We start from the raw sequence: 18,936 nt of genomic DNA, 5'->3' as shown, positions 1-18,936 counted from the left end.
TATCCTGGACTGCAACCCAGGACACGCATGGAAAAATATCAGCATGCATATGTGTGGATAGCCCCACAAACAATACTTATGATCCCGTTTTCCATCTCCACTAATACCTAACCAGATAACCCATCAAAACCTGCAGCTTCCAAGATTCTCAATAAATCCACATGGAGGGTTCACAGTAGCACCCGGCCCCTAGCAGGTGCACGAGAAGCATCTATCATCATCACTGTCATTATTATTGTGATTGTCCATGCTGTTGTTGGTGACAGTCCCATGAGGCGGGTGCTGCTCCCTTCCTCATTTCACAGATGAGGGGACTGCCTGGGTCAACCACTGGTGAGTGGAGGGGAGTGGCAGGCAGACAGGGCTCTGGCTCAGCCTCCAACCGACTGAGGACCAGGCAGGCCACTGTGACCCCCTGAGCTCTTAACTGCCAGATGGTCACAACCAACCTGCCTCCTGGGATGCCTGTGAAAATTCACCGACGTCACGCGCAGTGTTTAGAACCTGACTAGGGATCTTAGGGTATACAAAAATGGTGGTCATAGTAAGAAGTGTGATCACAAAAGAGTAACAGGATCACTGCTGTTACTGGGCCTGTAAATGGACCAACGTTATATAATTACTGCATTTCCTCATCATTTATATTATGACACATAAGCTATTTGGAATATGACATTATAGCCGTGAGAACTAAATGAAGATGACAAGGAAGGGCCAGTCGTGTAAGTGTTTGGTGAATGCGTGTTCTGACGATGAAGAGGGAAGGTGGGAGGGTAAGGAGGGGGAATGAGGAAGGGGAGGCGGGGAGGGAGGAGGCCACAGGAAGAGTGGGGAAAGAAAAGGTGAAGGGGGGAAAGCAGCAACAGAAGAGGGAGAAAGAAGAAGGAGGTGGCCACCGTGGTGTGGACAACTGGCACTCAGTCATGGGACCGGCACAGTCAGGCACACAGTAGGTGCTCGATAAACGTCGTCTGCATTGGCCACTCTGGGCTTTGCTCAGCACCCGTCTTCACTGTCCAGGTGAAGACTGAAGTCTGCAGGTGAGGAGGCCCCTCCCCTAGGTCACACCCCGCCATGGCTGAGTTGGGCAGGACCCCAGGCCTCCCCCAGCCCTCTGCTCTCCAGAGAAGTACTCCTGTGAACCCCACAACCCACATCTGCTTCAGCTCCCCAGAACCACTCTGCACCAGCCGCCCCAGGGCCCCAAGGCCTCGGGGATCCTCACCTCTTCCCCGAGGGGCCTTGCAACGCACGGTCAGCCTTGCCCATGTTGGCCACCCTCAGGGCTCCCCAGCTCTGCTCCCTCCTGCACTGCCAGGGTGGTCCAGCCACCCTCAGAGGCCCACCTCTGCCCTCCTCCTGTCAACGGCCCTCAGGAGATGAGCCCAAGCCTCCCCTCTTGCCTTCACGGCCCCCCTCCCACTGGCGGCCCCAACAGCTCAGGCGAAGATTGGGAGCCACGGCACTTACCCCAGGACCTTCATAGAAGGCACTTTGGGCCTCCCCAGGATTATCCAGGAGGTCATCACTGTCAAGCTGCAACAAGACCCACCCCATCCAAGGTCAAAGGTCAGCAGGGCAGGCCCATGCTCTGGAGCAGAAACCAATTTAGGGTCACTCGGGACAAAAAGACAAGGGTTGGGATGGGAGAGGGCTGGGGGTATGGGAAACTCTGGCCTCCGAGAAGAGGCCCCAAAGGCAGGGGCTTGGATGCCTGCCTAAAACCCAAGGCATCCCCAGCGCTGAGTCCCCGAGCCTGGCCTGCAAAACGATCCTGCTGTGACTGCCTTGAATTCCAGAATCCTGCCTCCACCACGCCTCTGCCCAAGCTGTGCCCTGCCATTGCCCCCAGTCTCTCCAGTAGCACAACCTTCAGCAGTGGTCACCTGTGGTCCAACAGCTCCTGTGCCTTCTCACTAAGTACTCTATTCCCAATGCAGCCTGAGTGCCTGACACGCCCACCATCTGGGCACCTGACAAGCCCTGCGGTGCCGTCTCTGGAAGGGCAGGGCCTTCTCAGATGCCTAGCACCATCCTTAGTGCCCAGAACAGGCCCTGGCATCCACGTATGTGCCCAGTGAATGTCTGGCTGTGGCTGGGGCTTCCCTAATTTCTTGTCCAGCTGGACATCTCTCCAGAACCCCAACTTGTACATCCACCAGCACCACCTGGACTTCCGGAATCTTCCCCAAATTTCCAACCTCAGAAAATGGCACCAGAATCCACTCAGTTGCCCAAGCCAAAATCCAGGAGCCATGGTGGACACTCTCTCCCCCTCAACATCGAGTCCACCAGCAAGTCCAGCTGATGCCACCTCCCAGAGAGATCCCAAATCCAGTGCCGCATGCCTCCCCCACTGCCTGCACCATGGCCCAGGCTGCCATCATCCCATTGCTCATGCCTCTGCTCTACAAATTATTTGATACCTCTTCTTTCAAGAGGTGGAGCTCAATTCTCCTCCCTTTGAGTGCTGGCCAGACTGACTGATTAGCTTCTAGTGAATACAGTGTGATGGGAGGAAGGGCGTGGGACTTTGGAGACTGCATCATTAAGGGCACTGCGGGTTCCTCCTGTGTTCTCTCTCGGATTACTCGTTCTGGGGGAAGCCAACTGCCATGCTGTGAAGACACTCAAGCAGCACTGTGGAGAGGCCCCCGTGGTGAGGAGCTGAGGCCTCCTGCCAACAGCCATGGGAATAAGTCCTGGTGGAAGCACATCTGCCAGCCCCAGTCAAGCCTTCAGATGACTGCAGCCCCAGCCCACAGCTTGACTACAACCTCATGAGAGTCCCTGAGCCTGAACCACCCAGCTAAGCTGCTCCCAGATTCCTGACCCTCAGGCACTGCAAGAGCTCTAACAATTGTTGAAGGTACTGCATGCTGGCATAATCTGTTACACAGCCATAGATACTAATACAGTTGCTCAGAGCTCAACAGACTTCTACTTTTCCCCATTTTGTTCTGTTCTCTGGGCAGCAAATCAAATATGGCATTCTCCTGTTTAAGAGCCCATCAGAGCTGCCTGTCACATTCAGAATAAAAATAACAACTCCTCTATTGGGCTTCCAGGCCTGCATAACCTGGTGGTTTTTACCTACTACAGTCTCACCTCCTACTAGTTTCCCCTTCAGGTTGGCCCCACCAGCCTCCTTTCTGTTCCTCAACCATGCCAAGCTCTCTCCCACCTTTGAACTTGCTGTTCCCCCTGCCAGAAGCACCGGCCCTGGCCACCTTGCTGTGATCCTTCAGGTCTCACCTTCAATGTCACCTTCAATGTGACCCTCTCTGACCACACTATCTAAAGGAGCCCCTGGGACTCATTTATTTTCTTTTAAACCTCTTTCATTGTGCAAATGACATTAATTTTTTTTTATCATACTCTACATGGTACTTTTCACCATGACCTTTATTAGTGACTGGTTTCTTTGTTTACCAAGGAGGTGTCCATGGCAGGAGGACAGGGATTTACCATGAGTTTTGCTCATTGCCGTAACTCCAGTGCCTGGCGTTAGAAGCCATAAGGCAGATGGCTACTGCATCAAGGGGACGTGTCTCTCCCTGTCCCTCACTCCCAATTATACAGCCCCCCCCCACATAGGGAATGCCTCTCCCTGCGCCCAAGCTTACCTTCTCAGATCCATGCAAGAAGTCATTGAGGGCCTGTGGATCACTGGAAGAGAAGAGGAAGAGAAGCTGAGGAGGTAAGGAGCTGGGGAGGGGAGGGAGGGGAGGGGGTGAGACAGAGGGCAGGGGGTGGGGAGCCCGTTACTCACCAAATCACGTCTAGTAAGCATCTCCCATCCTCATCATCCATCGCCACTGGATGGGGTGGGGTCAGGAAGAGGGCGAGGGAGACAAGGTTAGATTTTGGCAGCTTGCCTGGCCCCCTCCCTTCAGGGGAACCCCCTGGAGGGGGTCAGAGTTTCTGTTCCCTTGAGTTCATGGGGATAGACGGGGACAAGGAATACCCCCAGGTGCCCTCCCAGCCAGAAACCCCTGACCAGGGACAGGGTCCTTTTCCTCCCGCTCCGACTCTCCCAGCACCTGATGATGATGATGATGATGATGATGATGGTATCAACCAAGACTAAGTGGGTCCTGACTGTGCCTCACACACACTAAGCTAATCCTCAGGATATCCCAGGAGGGGCCCCACGGCCCGTACTTTGCAGATGAGAACTGGAGGCACTGGGAGGGTCATCCTCCGTCTCCCAGCAAGCAGGCAGCAGAGCCAGGCCTGGAACCTAGGAAGCCTGGCTCCTGAACCCTGCTCTTCACCACCCTGCTGTCTTGCCTCCCCAGACATGGGGCATGTGGTGGGGGTCTGTCCTACATATAAACAGGTGAAGGAGTGAGGGAGCCAGTGTAGACAACAAGAAGGGCTTTGTGGCTCAAGGCTCTGAGTGGCCCTTGAAGACGTCTGCAGTATGTTCCCGAGGAAGGGGAGGGTGGTGGGGAAGCTGAGGCAGAAGCAAGGGAAAGGGGCTCATGAGGAGGGGAGTTCTGAGTCAGAGAAGCCACCGGGGTAAGGCTGAGCCCCATGGTCTGAATGATGAGGATGAGGATGGCTAACATTTGTCGAGCACTCGCTAGGTGCCAGGCACTGTCTGAGCACTTCAGCAATGTTAGCTTGTTCCACCCCCATAGGGAAGGGATCGTTATTCCCATCTGACTCCCATCTGACACCAGGGGAAGCAGGTATTCTCTGTATTTATTTACCCATCCACCCTCACATCCACCTAGCCTTCCCTCCCTTCAAACACCCCTCCAAATATTCCTCCAACCCTCCAAAACATCCCTCCCTTCCCTGCCTCCATCCATTCATCCACTTCTTTATCTTTCCAAACATCCCTCCGAACATCCAACCAGCCCTCAGAAACATTTAACTAGACAACTCTCCCTCCAAAGCTTCCTCCTTCCTCCCTCCAGCCATCAGTCTCTTCCTCCCTCCATCCTTCCATCTACCTACCCATCCCTCCATTCTTCCATCCATCTACCTACCCATCCTCCATCCTTCCATGCATCTACCTACCCATCCTCCATCCCTCCATCCATCCATCTACTCATCCCTCCATCCTTCCATCCATCTACCCATCCCTCCATCCTTCCATCCATCTACCCACCCATCCCTACATCCTTCCATCCACTTACCTATCCATCCCTCTATCCTTCCATGCATCTACCTACCCATCCCTCCATCCGTCCATCCATCTACCTACCCATCCCTCCATCCTTCCATCCATCTACCTACCCATCCTCCATCCTTCCATCCATCTACCTACCCATCCTCCATCCTTCCATCCATCCACCGACCCATCCCTCCCTCCTTCCATCCATCTACCTACCCATCCCTCCATCCTTCCATACATCTACTACCCATCCTCCATCCTTCCATCCATCTACCTACCCATCTCTCCATCCTTCCATCCACCTACTCATCCCTCCATCCTTCCACCCATCTACCCACCCATCCCTCCATCCTTCCACCCATCTACCTCCCCATCCCTACATCCTTCCATCCACCTACCTATCCATCCTTCTATCCTTCCATGCATCTACCTACCCATCCCTCCATCCTTCCATCCATCCACCTACCCATCCCTCCCTCCTTCCATCCATCTACCTACCCATCCTCCATCCTTCCATCCATCTACCTACCCATCCTCCATCCTTCCATCCATCCACCGACCCATCCCTCCCTCCTTCCATCCATCTACCTACCCATCCCTCCATCCTTCCATACATCTACTACCCATCCTCCATCCTTCCATCCATCTACCTACCCATCTCTCCATCCTTCCATCCACCTACTCATCCCTCCATCCTTCCACCCATCTACCCACCCATCCCTCCATCCTTCCACCCATCTACCTCCCCATCCCTACATCCTTCCATCCACCTACCTATCCATCCTTCTATCCTTCCATGCATCTACCTACCCATCCCTCCATCCTTCCATCCATCCACCTACCCATCCCTCCCTCCTTCCATCCATCTACCTACCCATCCCTCCATCCTTCCATCCATCTACCTACCCATCCTCCATCCTTCCATCCATCTACCTACCCATCCCTCCCTCCTTCCATCCATCTACCTAACCATCCTCCATCCTTCCATCCATCTACCTACCCATCTCTCCATCCTTCCATCCACCTACCCATCTCTCCATCCTTCCATCCATCTACCTACCCATCCCTCCATCCTTCCATCCATCTACCTACCCATCCTCCATCCTTCCATCCATCTACCTACCCATCTCTCCATCCTTCCATCCACCTACCCATCCCTCCATCCTTCCATCTACCCACCCACCCCTCCATCCTTCCATCCATCTACCCACCCATCCCTCCATCCTTCCACCCATCTACTTCCCCATCGCCTCATCCTCCATCCATCTACCTAACCATCCCTCCATCCTTCCACCATCTACCTACCCATCCCTCCATCCTTCCAAGCTTGCATCCAAACACCCCTCCTTCCCTTCTGTCAAATACCCACACAGACCCATCCTTCCAGTCACTCATCCCTTTGTCGCTTCCTGTACCCTCTGCCCCCCTCTCCTCCCAATGACACATACAATACACAATGGAAAAGAAGACCTGATCCCTGAATGGTGGGAATTTACAGCTCAGGACCGTGGAGTTCCCTTACCCTCTTTTTTCGTTGGGGTAGGGGGTCCCAAACCTCACTGATGACATGACAACTGCCATGGGTCACCATCCCCACCCAAAAACCTCACATATAAAATCTTACACGAACCCTCGGCTGGTGCACAGTCTCTCACCCTGACAGCATACTCTGAACTTCCCTAACGGGGGCCTCCCCAGTGCCACCCCCAAGTCGTCCATCCCCAGTGCTCAGTGACATAATGAAGAGCCCTGGCCAGGGACCTCCCACAGTAGGTTGGGGGGTATTTGCTGAATCATACTGTGAAAAATCTGACGACACATGCATGTTTCACGCCAAAACATGCATGTGGGTAAGAAATGTGACACATACTTTTCCAGGGTTCACGGATCCCCCTCCCTGCAGCACAGATAGAGACACATGCATCCCCAGAGCCCCACATGCCAATTACTCTCCTTCTCAGGGGTTGGCTGTGGGGACTGTCCCCAGGGCTCTTGCTGCCTTAGGAAGTGCTGAGGACGTGCTCTCACCTGCTCCATATCCCAGCCCCACCAGGCGTCCTCCCGCTGTGTCACCAGATCCATGACCTATGAGCCCCTTCCCTCCCCAACCCACTCATAGAAGGCACGCAAAGGCACGGTCTGCAAAGAATCTGGAGAAAAGTGGAAAGGGGCAGGGAGAAAGACTTTGCCTGCGCTAATGCAGAGGCAGGGTGATGGCCCAATGACCCAGGGGGCCCAGGTGGGAGAAGAAAGAGCCGGAGACACTGCTTAGCCAGGCTCTTCCAGGAAGGAATGCTCCTTCCTCATCCAGGGGCCAAGGTGGTGCTCGGGAGGTGGAATGAGAGACAGTTGCCCCTCCAGGAATAACAGAGATGCTTCGCTGGTTACCTGCGCTACAAACGAATCATGAAGGGAAGGAGGGGCGTGTCCACTCCAGGTCTACGCGGGGCCCCCAGCTGGGGACTTGGTAAGGGTCCTCTTGGGGGCCAGCTGTGGAGAAAATGAGAGACAGACAGTGAGTGAGAAAGTCAGTGAAAAGGAAAAAGACATGGTCACAGATGGACAGAGCTATAGGAGGTAGGTGGGAGAGGGATGGACAAAGGAGGGGGACGGAACAGAGATGGGAGGCTGAAAAGGTGACATTCAAGGGAAGTTTAAAAAGTTTAAAATCACACAAAATAGCTGGTGCAGTGGCTCACGCCTGTAAATCCAGCACTTGTGGAGGCTGAGGCAGGAGGATCACTGAAGCCCAGGAGTTCAAGACCAACCTGGCTAGGCAACACAGCGAGATCTTGTCTCCATAAAAAGAAATTTTTTTGGCTGGGCATGGTTGCTTGCCTGCAGTTCCAGTTACTCGAGAGGCTGAGGCAGGAGGATTGCTTGAGCCCAGGAGGTCAAGGATGCTGCGAGCTAGGATAGTGGCACTACACTCCAGCCTGGGTGACAGTGAGACCCTCTCTCAAAAATAAAAAAATCTGGTGGGCGCAGTGGCTCACCCCTGTAATCCCAGCACTTTGGGAGGCCGAGACAGGCGGATCACAAGGTCAGGAGATCGAGACCACCCTGGGTAACACGGTGAAACCCCGTCTCTACTAAAAATACAAAAAAGTGGCCAGGCGAGGTAGCGGGCGCCTGTAGTCCCAGCTACTTGGGAGGCTGAGGCAGGAGAATGGCATGAACCCGGGAGGCGGAGCTTGCAGTGAGCCGAGACTGCACCACTGTACTCCAGCCTGGGTGACAGAGCGAGACTCCATCTCAAAAATAAAAATAAAATAAAATAAAAATAAAAAAATTAAATCGAACAAAACCACACTATACATACTATTATCCCGTATATATACTACATATGTGTGGCACATACACTATAGCACATAACATTATACTGTGTCATTTACTGGTACTTCAGTCTAACAAAATACAGCCAATTCTTGCTATTTGCAGTGGTGAGGTTCTAGAAAGTCACCGTGAACACTGAGCCGCTGCTCCTGGGGAAAATACAAGGCTAGGTTCCTGCCAGGCTCTGGCCACAATATTTTCGCCCATCAATCAATACATCACCTTGACTTATATGCGTTTCTGTCTGAAGACATCTTATTTAATCTATATTGTTGATTCATTCACATTGAACTCACGGCCAACAGGACTATAACTCCTACCTGAAGGAAGCTTCTCTAACACAGGTATTTTCTCCAGAAGGCACATCACAGCCTCACTGCCCTTAGGAACACTAGATTTCTACACCCTGCTTGGAGCCATTTTATTTTATTTATTTGTAGTTTTTGTGAGTCTTGCTCTGTCACCCAGGCTGGAGTGCAGTGATGCAGTCTTGGCTCACTGCAACCTCCGTCTCCTGGGTGCAAGTGATTCTCCCACCTCAGCCTTCCGAGTAGCTGGGATACAGGCGTGTGCCACTGCACCCGGCTAAGTAGAGACAGGGTTTCACCATATTGGCCAGGCTGGTCTCAAACTCCTGACTTGAAATGATCCACCCACCTCAGCCTCCCAAAGTGTTGGGATTACAGGAGTGAGCCACCGCATCTGGCCTAGGAGCCATTTTAAACAGAGAAATCACCAATAAGAAGCACAAAGTCAGTCGGGCGCAGTGGCTTATGCCTGTAGCCTGGCACTTTGGGATGCTGAGGTGGGCAAATCACTTGAGGCCAGGAGTTTGAGACCAGCCTGGCCAACATGGCAAAACCCTTTAGTCTCTACTAAAAATAGAAAAAATTAGCCAGGCGTGGTGGCGGGTGCCTGTAGTCACGCCTACTCAGGGGACCGAGGCACGAAAATCACTTGAACACAGGAGGCGGAGCTGCTTGCAGTGAGCCGAGATCGCGCCACTTGCACTCCAGCCTGGGTGACACAGCGAGACTCCATCTCAAAAAAAAAAAAAAAAAAAAGACTCACAAAGATATGAAAAATGTGGCACTAAATCGATTGCAAAAAGGACACTGCTTTGCAATCTGAGCTGAAACAAGACATCAGAGTGCTGCTTGGCCCGACCTCAGCTGGGAACCTGCATGTCAGGCAGCTCAATTTTTCTGGCCACTCTACCCACTTCTGCAAATGACCAGCACCGTTTTGGGGTTACCTATTTTCACAAGTAGGTGAATTCACAAATACGGGATCTGTGAAGGACGAGGACTGACTGTGACAATAAAACAACCACTGATTGCGGGCCTGCTATGTGCTGGGTGCTGGTTTAGGTACCCCGCACGTACAACTCATTCGCCTTCCCTAAATCCCCAGAGGCAGGTGCTTCTGTGATCCCTACACAGTAGATGAGGAAATAGGCTCAGAGAGGTTAGTCATCTGGCTGAGATCCTGTAGCTGGTAAGGGGTCAGGTTGGGATTTTTTTTTTTTTTTTTTTTTTTTTTATGACTCTTGTTGCCCATACTGGAGTGCAATGATGCGATCTCGGCTCACTGCAACCTCTGCTTCCCGGGTTCAAGTGATTCTCCTACCTCAGCCTCCCGAGTAGCTGGGATTACAGGCATGCACCACCATGCCCAGCTAATTTTTTATATTTTTAGTAGAGACAGTTTCACTATGTCAGCCAGGCTGGTCTGAACTCCTGACCTCAGGTGATCCGCCCCCCTTGGCCTCCCAAAGTGCTGGGATTACAGGTGTGAGCTACTGCGCCCTGCCCAGGCTGGGATTTGAACCCAGGCAGGCTCACTGCAGAGGCCTCGCCCTTAACCACTACCCCACAGGCGACCATCTCCTGCTACTTCTCTCGTAGGATCTGAAACAAATACAGCAGAATGTTCAGGCACTATTGCGGGGCTGGGTGACGGGGGTATGCGTCTCTGTTATCATTTTATGAATGCCTGGGATCCTTCAGATTGGAAAAGGAGATAAAGGGACTGGCATGGAAGAGGGAGGAAGGGACAGGAGTGGCAAGTGGCTTTCTCTCTTCCTCTCAGGTCCTGATCCCAGAAAGATCTAGAAAGCAGATGTCGCAAGACCCTGGAACACAGGATTCTTTTCCTCTGGAATGCGGGTGCCCTGTTCCTGGCCTGGAGGTGTGCATGAGCTCCCAAGACGAAGGGTTCACGTCTGTTCGTGCCTCCTCCCTGGCTCTGGTAGGTGTGGCCCAAGCTCTGTGCACGACCTACCTACCAGCAGAATTAGAGACCGGAGGGGGTGCAGCTCCCGCGGGGCTTCTGCAAACCAGTCCCGAGGCTGAATTTCGAAGTGGAAGCCGGAGAGCTCTCTCTGCGGATTTTCTATTTGTGTGCTTTCATTCCAATGACAACATTAAAGACGTGAACGGGAATGTCCTGGGGAGAGGGACACGTTCCGTGTTGTGACCAAGCTGTGGTTATGTGAGTGTTCAGAATTTAACAGCTCGGGTTTCTGTGTTTCAACACAGGAAAATTTCACTTGAAAAAATGAAAAAGGAGGGAGGCGTGGGTAGCTCACACCTGTAATCCTCCCTAGCCGAGGCAGGGAGGCTGAGGCAGGAGGATGGCTTAAGCTCAGGAGCTGGAGAACCAGCCTGGGCAACACAGCAAGACCTCATCTCTACCAAAAAATTTAAAATTGGCCGGGGGTGGTGGTGGGCCCCTGTGGTCCAAGCTACTCGGGAGGCTGAGGTGGGAGAATCACTTGAGCTAGAGAGGCCGAGGCTGTGGTGAACCAAGATCGCACCACTGCTCTCCGGCCTGGGCGACAGAGTGAGACTCCATCTCAAAAAGAAAAGAAGGCCGGGCGTGGTGGCTCACACCCGTAATGCCAGCACTTTGGGAGGCCGGGGTGGGCAGGTCAACTGAGGTCAGGAGTTCAAGACCAGCCTGGTCAACATGGTGAAACCTCGTCTCTACTAAAGTACAAAACTTAGCTGGGCATGGTGGCACACACCTGTAATCCCAGCTACTCAGCAGGCTGAGGCAGAAGAATTGCTTGAACCCAGGAGGCGGAGGCTGCAGTGAGCTGAGATTGCACCACTGCACCCCAGCCTGGATGACAGAGCTCCAAAAAAAAAAAAAAAAAAAGAAATTGGGCGAGGGGCTGGGGTTGCTGCCTGCGCATGCTCACAGCAGGAATCAAGTGCATCTTGACCAATTCTGAGGCTCCCATCCCTGGGCTGCCACTTCCCATTCCCAGCCGTGTACCCTAAGACAAGTTATTCATCCCCTCTGTGCCTTAGTTTCCCCATCTGGAAAATGGGGGAGGATAACACTACATCCTCCATAGGACTGTTACATAGGAACATCTGTAATCCATGTCCTAAAGCACTCTGTAGGCGGTGTGCACGCTAGTCGTGATCATTTTAACTGCCACTGTTGATGCTATCTAGTGGGGTGACTCCCAGAGATTTTGAGCCACAGCCCAGTGAGGCTGGACAGAAGTCCCTGGCCCCACTTTGGTGCTGTTTGCCACACGTGGCCTATGTGTGTATTTGGAACGGTTAATAGATCCCCTGCTTCAGCCAGGTACCGGGGTTCTTTGAATCCTTCCAAACACCTGGTATTACCCCCATTTTGCAGATGAGATAAACGCAGTGGAAAAGAGCGGTTTTGGGGGTGCTGCGGCACCTGCACTGTGTGCACCCACACCAGGCCAGCTAGGTGTCTTGTTGCTCTCAACCCAGCAAGCAGAGGAAGCCTTTCAAGACACACATGAAGATTAAAAACACAAAAAAATCAGCCAGACATGGTGTTGCACACCTGTAATCCCAGCTACTCAGGAGACTGAGGCAGAAGAATTGCTTGAACCCAGGAGTTCTAGGCTGCAGTGAGCCGTGATCATGCCACTGTACTCCAGCCTGGGCAACAGAGCGAGACCCGTATCAAAAAATAAATAAATAAAACTAAAATTTTAACATCAAATATCATACATCTGTCTGATGGTTTGGTTGTTTACTGTGTGTCTCCTCTACCAAAATGTCCCCCAGGACAGGAACCTTTGCTTGTTTTGTCCCCTGCAAGATCCCTGGGACTGGCATGGTATGTGGCATACAGTAGGAGCTCAACAAATATCTGTGGGATGAATGAACGAATGTGCAGAGGAAATTAAACAAATGCTTTCATTTGTTCAAGAGGCAACCTGCTGAAATGTACATTTAGTAGGCACCTACTGTGTGTCTGGTGGGGGTTTGCTAAGGACAGCAAAAGGGCAGAAGCAGACCCCATTCTGGCTTGGGGAGCATGGCCGGTGGTTCTCAGCCGGGGGGGCGCTGGAGACCCCTCTCCTACCCCCACAATCAGAAACTTTTGAAGCAGTGACTGAGGTTGTGGGGTGGGGTTGGGGGATGGGGGGCAGAAGCTTTGGGAGCCATCACATAGTTCCCCTGAGTCCCAGAACAGGGCGGACATGTGGACAGAACTACAGCCAACCCACCGGGCATACACATGAGCGAGAAGCCAGCCTCTGCCACCAGGAGCCATCACAACCCAGGCTCACTCGTCACTGTGGCATCACGCAGCTGAAGGTGCCTGGCACACCCCGAAGAGCCTGCACTGCCTGAGTGCTTCTGGGTACCAGCCCCTGTGCTCACTCCACATCCACCGACCCCTCCCCATCCCCACGGAAGCACTGCTGACGCACATCTTACAGGAAAAGGAGACTCGGAGGTGGTCGGGACACTTGCCCCAGGTCGTACCATGGCACCAGAATTTGAACTCAGACCCTGTGATTCTGAAGACCTCACTCCTCACCACCACGCTATAAAAAGCAGGAAAGGCCGGGCCTGAAAACCACAACCAGCTCCAGAGAACAGCCATGACGCAACAATGACACAGTGTCCTTCCAGAAAATTGTGTGCATTTCTCCTCCACTTGTAATGCAATCGGAGTTTTGCGCTGTCATCAGGAGCTGTGCAGAAGCCAGGCTGCTAGCAGGATACGGAATTAAAAGGGCCGGCTAAGCTCCACAAACAGGCGGATTTTAATTTCCCAGTACAAACTGGAGTAACCCTTAGGTTGCTTGCCAGTAATAAAAAGTCTCCAGAACGGTATCAGGAAGTGCAGATGATGTGGCAAAGTCTATCCGTTGCTTTTTAAAACACCATTTCCCCACCTCTCCTCCTCTGCTCGCAGAAGCCTGACTCTGTGCAGGGTAACACTTGCCAACGCCAAGATGTAAACAAAGACTGTTCTAGGCCAGTCTCTCAAACTCTGGGTCACGCCTTTGAAGGTTGTGAAATCCAATTAGCAGGTTGTGACCAGGAACTGCTTTAAATAATTAAACAGCATGGAAAAGAATGGAATGGAATGGAAAGGAATAGAAGATATTAACGTGTACTATACATGGTAAGAGTGAGCATTTGAGAAATTGGTTTTAATAATATGTGTGTGTGTGTGTGTGTGTGTGTACTGCGACACACAGAAACATATTTTGGACTGTCAGTTGTGGTCAAAATAGCCTTAAAATAATCGAACTAAGCCAGAGGCACTCCCACCTCCTTTATCAGACACTCACTTTCCCAGCCTGCCTTTCAGTTAGAGTAAACACGGTGCTGCAAATAGTAAAAACCGAAGTGTACAGACAGGTTCTGCTCAGTGAGACTTTCAGGGAAGATTCAGGGAAAGTTTTTCTTCCAGAATACAAAGACAGAGTTTTTCCAGAAAGACAGTCTTTTGCTCCTGCTTCCAGTTTTGAATACAGTTGAGATAACTAGAGCTGTGGCAGCCATTCTGCAACCATGAGGCAACAAACCTGAGGCTGAAAAGCCCACCAGCAGAGGATGGTTGATGGGAGCTGACAAAAAGACCGTGTTCCTTTTTTTCTTTTGAGACGGAGTCTCGCTCTGTCGCCTAGGCTGGAGTGCAGTGGCGCGATTTTGGCTCACTGCAACCTCCGCCTCCCAGGTTCAAGTGACTCTCCTGCCTCAGCCTCCTGCGTAGCTGGGATTAGAGGCGTCCACCACCACGCCCGGCTACTTTTTGTATTTTTAGTAGAGACGACGTTCACCACGTTAGCTAGGCTGGTCTCAAACTCCTGACCTCTAGTGATCTGCCCACCTCGGCCTCCCAAAGTACTGGGATTTCAGGCGTGAGCCACCGCACCCGGCCTGACTGTATTAATAACTTTTCATGGGCTGCCCGCCTCCAAACTTGTTAATCCTTATGGTTTAAGCCATTATTTGGTTTCCCATTATTTGCGGACAAATATAACCTGATGCAAAAGAGCTTCCATTTCTGGATTATCTTTGCAGCCCACGGCAAGGCCTCTTACACAGGTCAAGGGCTGCTCTTTGTGTTTCACTGATTAAGAAGAAAGGCCGCTACTCGGGAGGCTGAGGCAGGAGAATGGCATAAACCCGGGAGGCGGAGCTTGCAGTGAGCCGAGATCCGGCCACTGCACTCCAGCCTGGGTGACGGAGCGAGATTCCGTCTCAAAAAAAAAAAAAGAAGAGAGGTCAAACGAAATAGGAGAGGGCTGGTGGAAAGGGGATCTGAAACAAAGGCCACTATGGTTGATCGCAAAGTGGCCAGAAATTCTCCTCCCTTGCCCCACACTCTTTGTAGCTCCTCCTATTAAGAAGTGGGGTCTATGACTTCAACCCTTGACCCTGGGCTGGCTTCTTGACTTGCTCTGGCCAACAGCATGTGGTGGAAGTGATGGTGTGTGATTCTTTTTTCAGATGGAGTCTTGCTTTGTCGCTCAGGCTGGAGTGCAGTGGCACAATCTCAGCTCACTGCAACCTCCACCTCCTGCGTTCAAGCGATTCTCCTGCCTCAGCCTCCTGATTAGCTGGGATTACAGGCACCCGCCACCACACCCACCTAATTTTTGTATTTTTAGTAGAGACGGGGTTTCACCATGTTGGTCAGGCTGGTCTCGAACTCCTGACCTCGTTATCCACCCGCCTTGGCCTCCCAAAGTGCTGGGATTACAGGCATGAGCCACCGCGCCTGGCCGACAGTGTGTGATTCTGAGCCTGGCACACTTCCACTCTTTGCCCAGCTGCCAGGTGAAGAAGCCCAGGCTGGCCTGCAAGAGGATGAGAGCCACGTGCCCATCACCCCATCACCCCAGCCAACAGCCAGCCAAGCCCTAGACGCAGAGTCACCAGCTGTCCGACAGCTGACTACAGACACCCAGCCCAGGCCAGAAGCACTTAGCTACGCCCAGTCCAAATTCTAACCGTTGGGATCATGGTTTTCCTTTCTCTGTTTATTATTGTTTTGATTTTCTAAGACAGGGTTTCGGTCTGTTGCCCAGGATGGACTGCAGTGGTGCGATCACAGCTCACTGCAGCCTTGACTTCCTGGGCTCCAGGGATCCTCCCACCTTAGCTTCCTGAAGAGCTGGGACTGCAGGCGCACGCCACCACACCTGGTTAATTTTTTGTAGAAAAATTAACTATGCAGCCCAGGCAGGTCTCAAATGCCTGGGCTCAAGTGATCCTCCCATTCTGACCTCCCAAAGTGCTGGGATTACGGACATGAGTCACTGTGCCTGGCCAGGGCTGTGCGTTATATAGTGACAGCTCACTGATACAGCTCTCTCTGGGGACTAGGAACCAAGTTTGACCCCACACCTGACTCATCCAAGTTTTATCCCTCCCACCTCCCAAATCTCTCCAATCAGCACCTTCCTGTCTATGACCACTATTCTGGCCCAAATCTAGGCCCTACCGTTTCTTCATCACCCAGCCTGGGTTCACATTTGGCTTATTCACATCTGGCTGCTCCTGCCATTAAAATACTCAAAAGCTTCCCTACCGATTAGTAAATAAATGTTGCCCAAGCAGCCTCGGCTCCTCCTATATGCCTTCCCTGCGCTGGACACCGAGATGGCATGTCCAAACGACCATAGGAAGCCCTCCTTCCAGGCCCGGCTCCCTCTGGCCTCTGCCCCTCCCCGCCAACCCCCTTCCTCACTGGCCACCGGCTGGACCTGCCCAAACTATGAGTCCAACCTCTGCCTGGGCCACGTGGCTACGAGCCCTGGTGTTTGGGAGTCTGGGTGTTTGACTGGGTCAGATTCTGTCCCATGAGCCCTTGGCTATGGCCACCTCCGACTTCATCATCTTCGTCACCCCCGCCAAGTTTGCTGAGTGCCTACTAAATGCTTCATCTTACTTCATTTCATTCTCACAGCAACCCCATAAAGCAGATGCCATTATCCTCATGCCCATTACACAGATGAGGAGACTGAGGCCAGAGGGTTGGGTACTTGTCCAAGGTCACCCAAGAGTGAGAACTTGAACCCAGCTGAGACTCCTAAGCCCATGGGAACTACATGATGGGTGCCAGCCTGGCCATCTCCCCCTCCCCCCCAGTAGCAGGGGTGTACTGTGACAGGTTCCCCACCTCCTCCAGTTGCCCAGGCCAGGTCCTCTACCCCTTTCGTTGTCCTGAAATGCCTTGAATGAGTCATTCCCGTGCACCTTGGTCAGACAGACAAATGAGGTGATGCGTTCACCTGGTACATGGACTTAACATGCTATGACGCCAAGAAGTTAAGCTCTTAGGATGTATTTCCAAGGTGTTTGTAGTGAGTTGAATGGTGGCCCCCACCACAAAAAATACGTAAACATCCTAGAACCTGCGGATGTGGCCATCCTTATTTGGAAAAAAGGGTCTTCGTAGATACAATTAGATTAACAATTTTGAGATGAGACTGTCCTGGATTATCTAGGTAGGCTCAAAATCCCATGATAAATGTCCTCTTAACAGCAAAGGAGACGTCACAGAAGAGCAGAAGGCCATGTGAAGAAGGAGGCAAAGCTTAGTGTCACATGGCTACCAGCCAAGGACCACCTAGAGCTCCAGGGGCTGGACCAGGCGAAGAAGGCTCTAGGCTCCTCCCTAGAGCCTCCCAAGGGAGCACAGCTCTGACCACCCCAGTGGCCCTGCTGACACCCTGATTTTGGACTTAGGGCCTCTGGAACTATACGAGAATAGCTTTCGGTTTTAAGATCCTGCATCTGTAGTATTTGCTACGGCAACAATGGGAAACTAATGTACATGTAAGTTTCTAAAACAGAGAGGCATATATTATGTACTGAGTATAGAACATATATATGCAGCCTGGGCAAAACAATGAGACCCCATCTCTACAAAAAATTTTACAAATTAGCCAGGTGTGCTAGTGTGCACCTTTGGTCCCAGCTACTTGGGTAGCTGAGGTGTGAGGATTGCTTGAGCCTGGGAGGTTGAGGCTGCAGGGAGCCATGATCATGCCACTGCATTACAGCCTGGGTGACAGAAGGAGACCCTGTCTCAAAAAAGAAAAAGAAAAGAAAAAAAAAAAGAAAAGAGAAGAAAACGTGTGTGTGTGTGTGTGTGTTTGTATGCACCACCATGTACAGCTGCACAGGTTGTTCACTGCACAAAGGGATCCAAAGGGGCAAGTGGGGCATCAAGTCCAGTCCAGGTTCTGCTCACACCTATGAGCCCCAGACAAGGGTAGCATCCACATGGAGAAAGGAGTCCCCTTTCCCATTTCATACAAACGACACACCACAGAGTCATGCCCTCTCGGACAAGCACCGTTTTCAATTGCATGCAAAAGCCCTGTAAGAGCTGGCTGGGCCCTGGATATGTAGCCTCTTGCATGATGTGTCTATTTCAAAGCTAGAAAAGGAAAACGGGAAAAAAATGTTGATTCTTCACCCACCTCCACCCCTGTTGGGAAAGACAGAGAAAAAGCAATTTGAAGAGCAATTAAAATCTATACCATCTTTATTTTTAGTGACCTTTAGAGCTCTAAAATCATTGAATTAGTTTAAACAAATAAAGTGGGCTCCATGAAGCTTAGATTGCTCATAAAGCGACTGATGTCTAGCTCCTAAAAGCCTATTTTATACAGGTAGTTACAAACTAGAAACGTTTTGTGCGTCTTCTCTTTTCCCTTTTTACATTTGACGCTGTTCTAAATACAGCTATAAAGCTGCAGCCTTGCCAAGAAAACCAGGTATCTCAAAAGGGTTTGGATTTTTCTCAATGCTGGCTCATGAGAAACAGGAAAAACCCTGGGAGAGGGTGAAGCACAGGCATTCGGGGTGGGTGACGGGAATACAAAAGAAATGATTATGTTCACCGGACACAGGTCATCAGGCAATGAAGCAGGCTTCGCATTCAGGGAAAAAAATGCAGCTAAGAGAAGCAAAGGGGAAACAAACGTTCCCCAAGACGTGCACATGGGTTTGTAGACCACTGGTTCCTAATATAGATCTGGGAATCTGGGAATCGGCAGGTCCCGGTGTGGCCTGAGACTCTGCATTTCTAACGAGTTCTCAGGTGATGCTGATACTGCTGGCACAGACCACACTCTGTGAATCACTGTTCTAGAAGCTGCTTCTTCTTTTTTTATTTTTTTATTTTTTGAGACGAAGTCTTATTCTGTCACC

The 18,936-nt window shown here is 51.7% G+C and overlaps 1 protein-coding gene across 4 annotated transcripts in view; it reads right to left on the bottom strand.

The window, feature by feature from the left end:
- The window catches only part of BICRA (BRD4 interacting chromatin remodeling complex associated protein), a 97,955-nt gene that overhangs the window by 26,117 nt on the left and 52,902 nt on the right, over positions 1-18,936 (bottom strand). For 2 of the 4 annotated variants that reach the window (XM_077980461.1, XM_028840004.2), the window contains exons 2-5: positions 7,517-7,618; positions 3,773-3,818; positions 3,627-3,669; positions 1,471-1,536 (exon numbers count right to left, since the gene is read on the bottom strand). In XM_077980461.1, coding sequence (XP_077836587.1) covers positions 1,471-1,536; positions 3,627-3,669; positions 3,773-3,813 — 150 coding nt within the window. In that variant the 5' untranslated portion in view covers positions 3,814-3,818; positions 7,517-7,618. Of the gene's footprint in view, positions 1-1,470; positions 1,537-3,626; positions 3,670-3,772; positions 3,819-7,516; positions 7,619-10,747; positions 10,892-18,936 lie in introns of those variants that run through there. The other 2 variants (XM_028840005.2, XM_077980462.1) reach the window with 2 other exon arrangements.

The sequence above is a fragment of the Macaca mulatta genome, chromosome 19 (genome assembly GCF_049350105.2).
Source record: "Macaca mulatta isolate MMU2019108-1 chromosome 19, T2T-MMU8v2.0, whole genome shotgun sequence".
Classification (NCBI taxonomy): Eukaryota; Metazoa; Chordata; class Mammalia; order Primates; family Cercopithecidae; genus Macaca; species Macaca mulatta.
The sequence above is the reverse complement of the archived record's forward strand: the minus strand, read 5'-3'. Positions and strand labels throughout refer to the sequence as shown.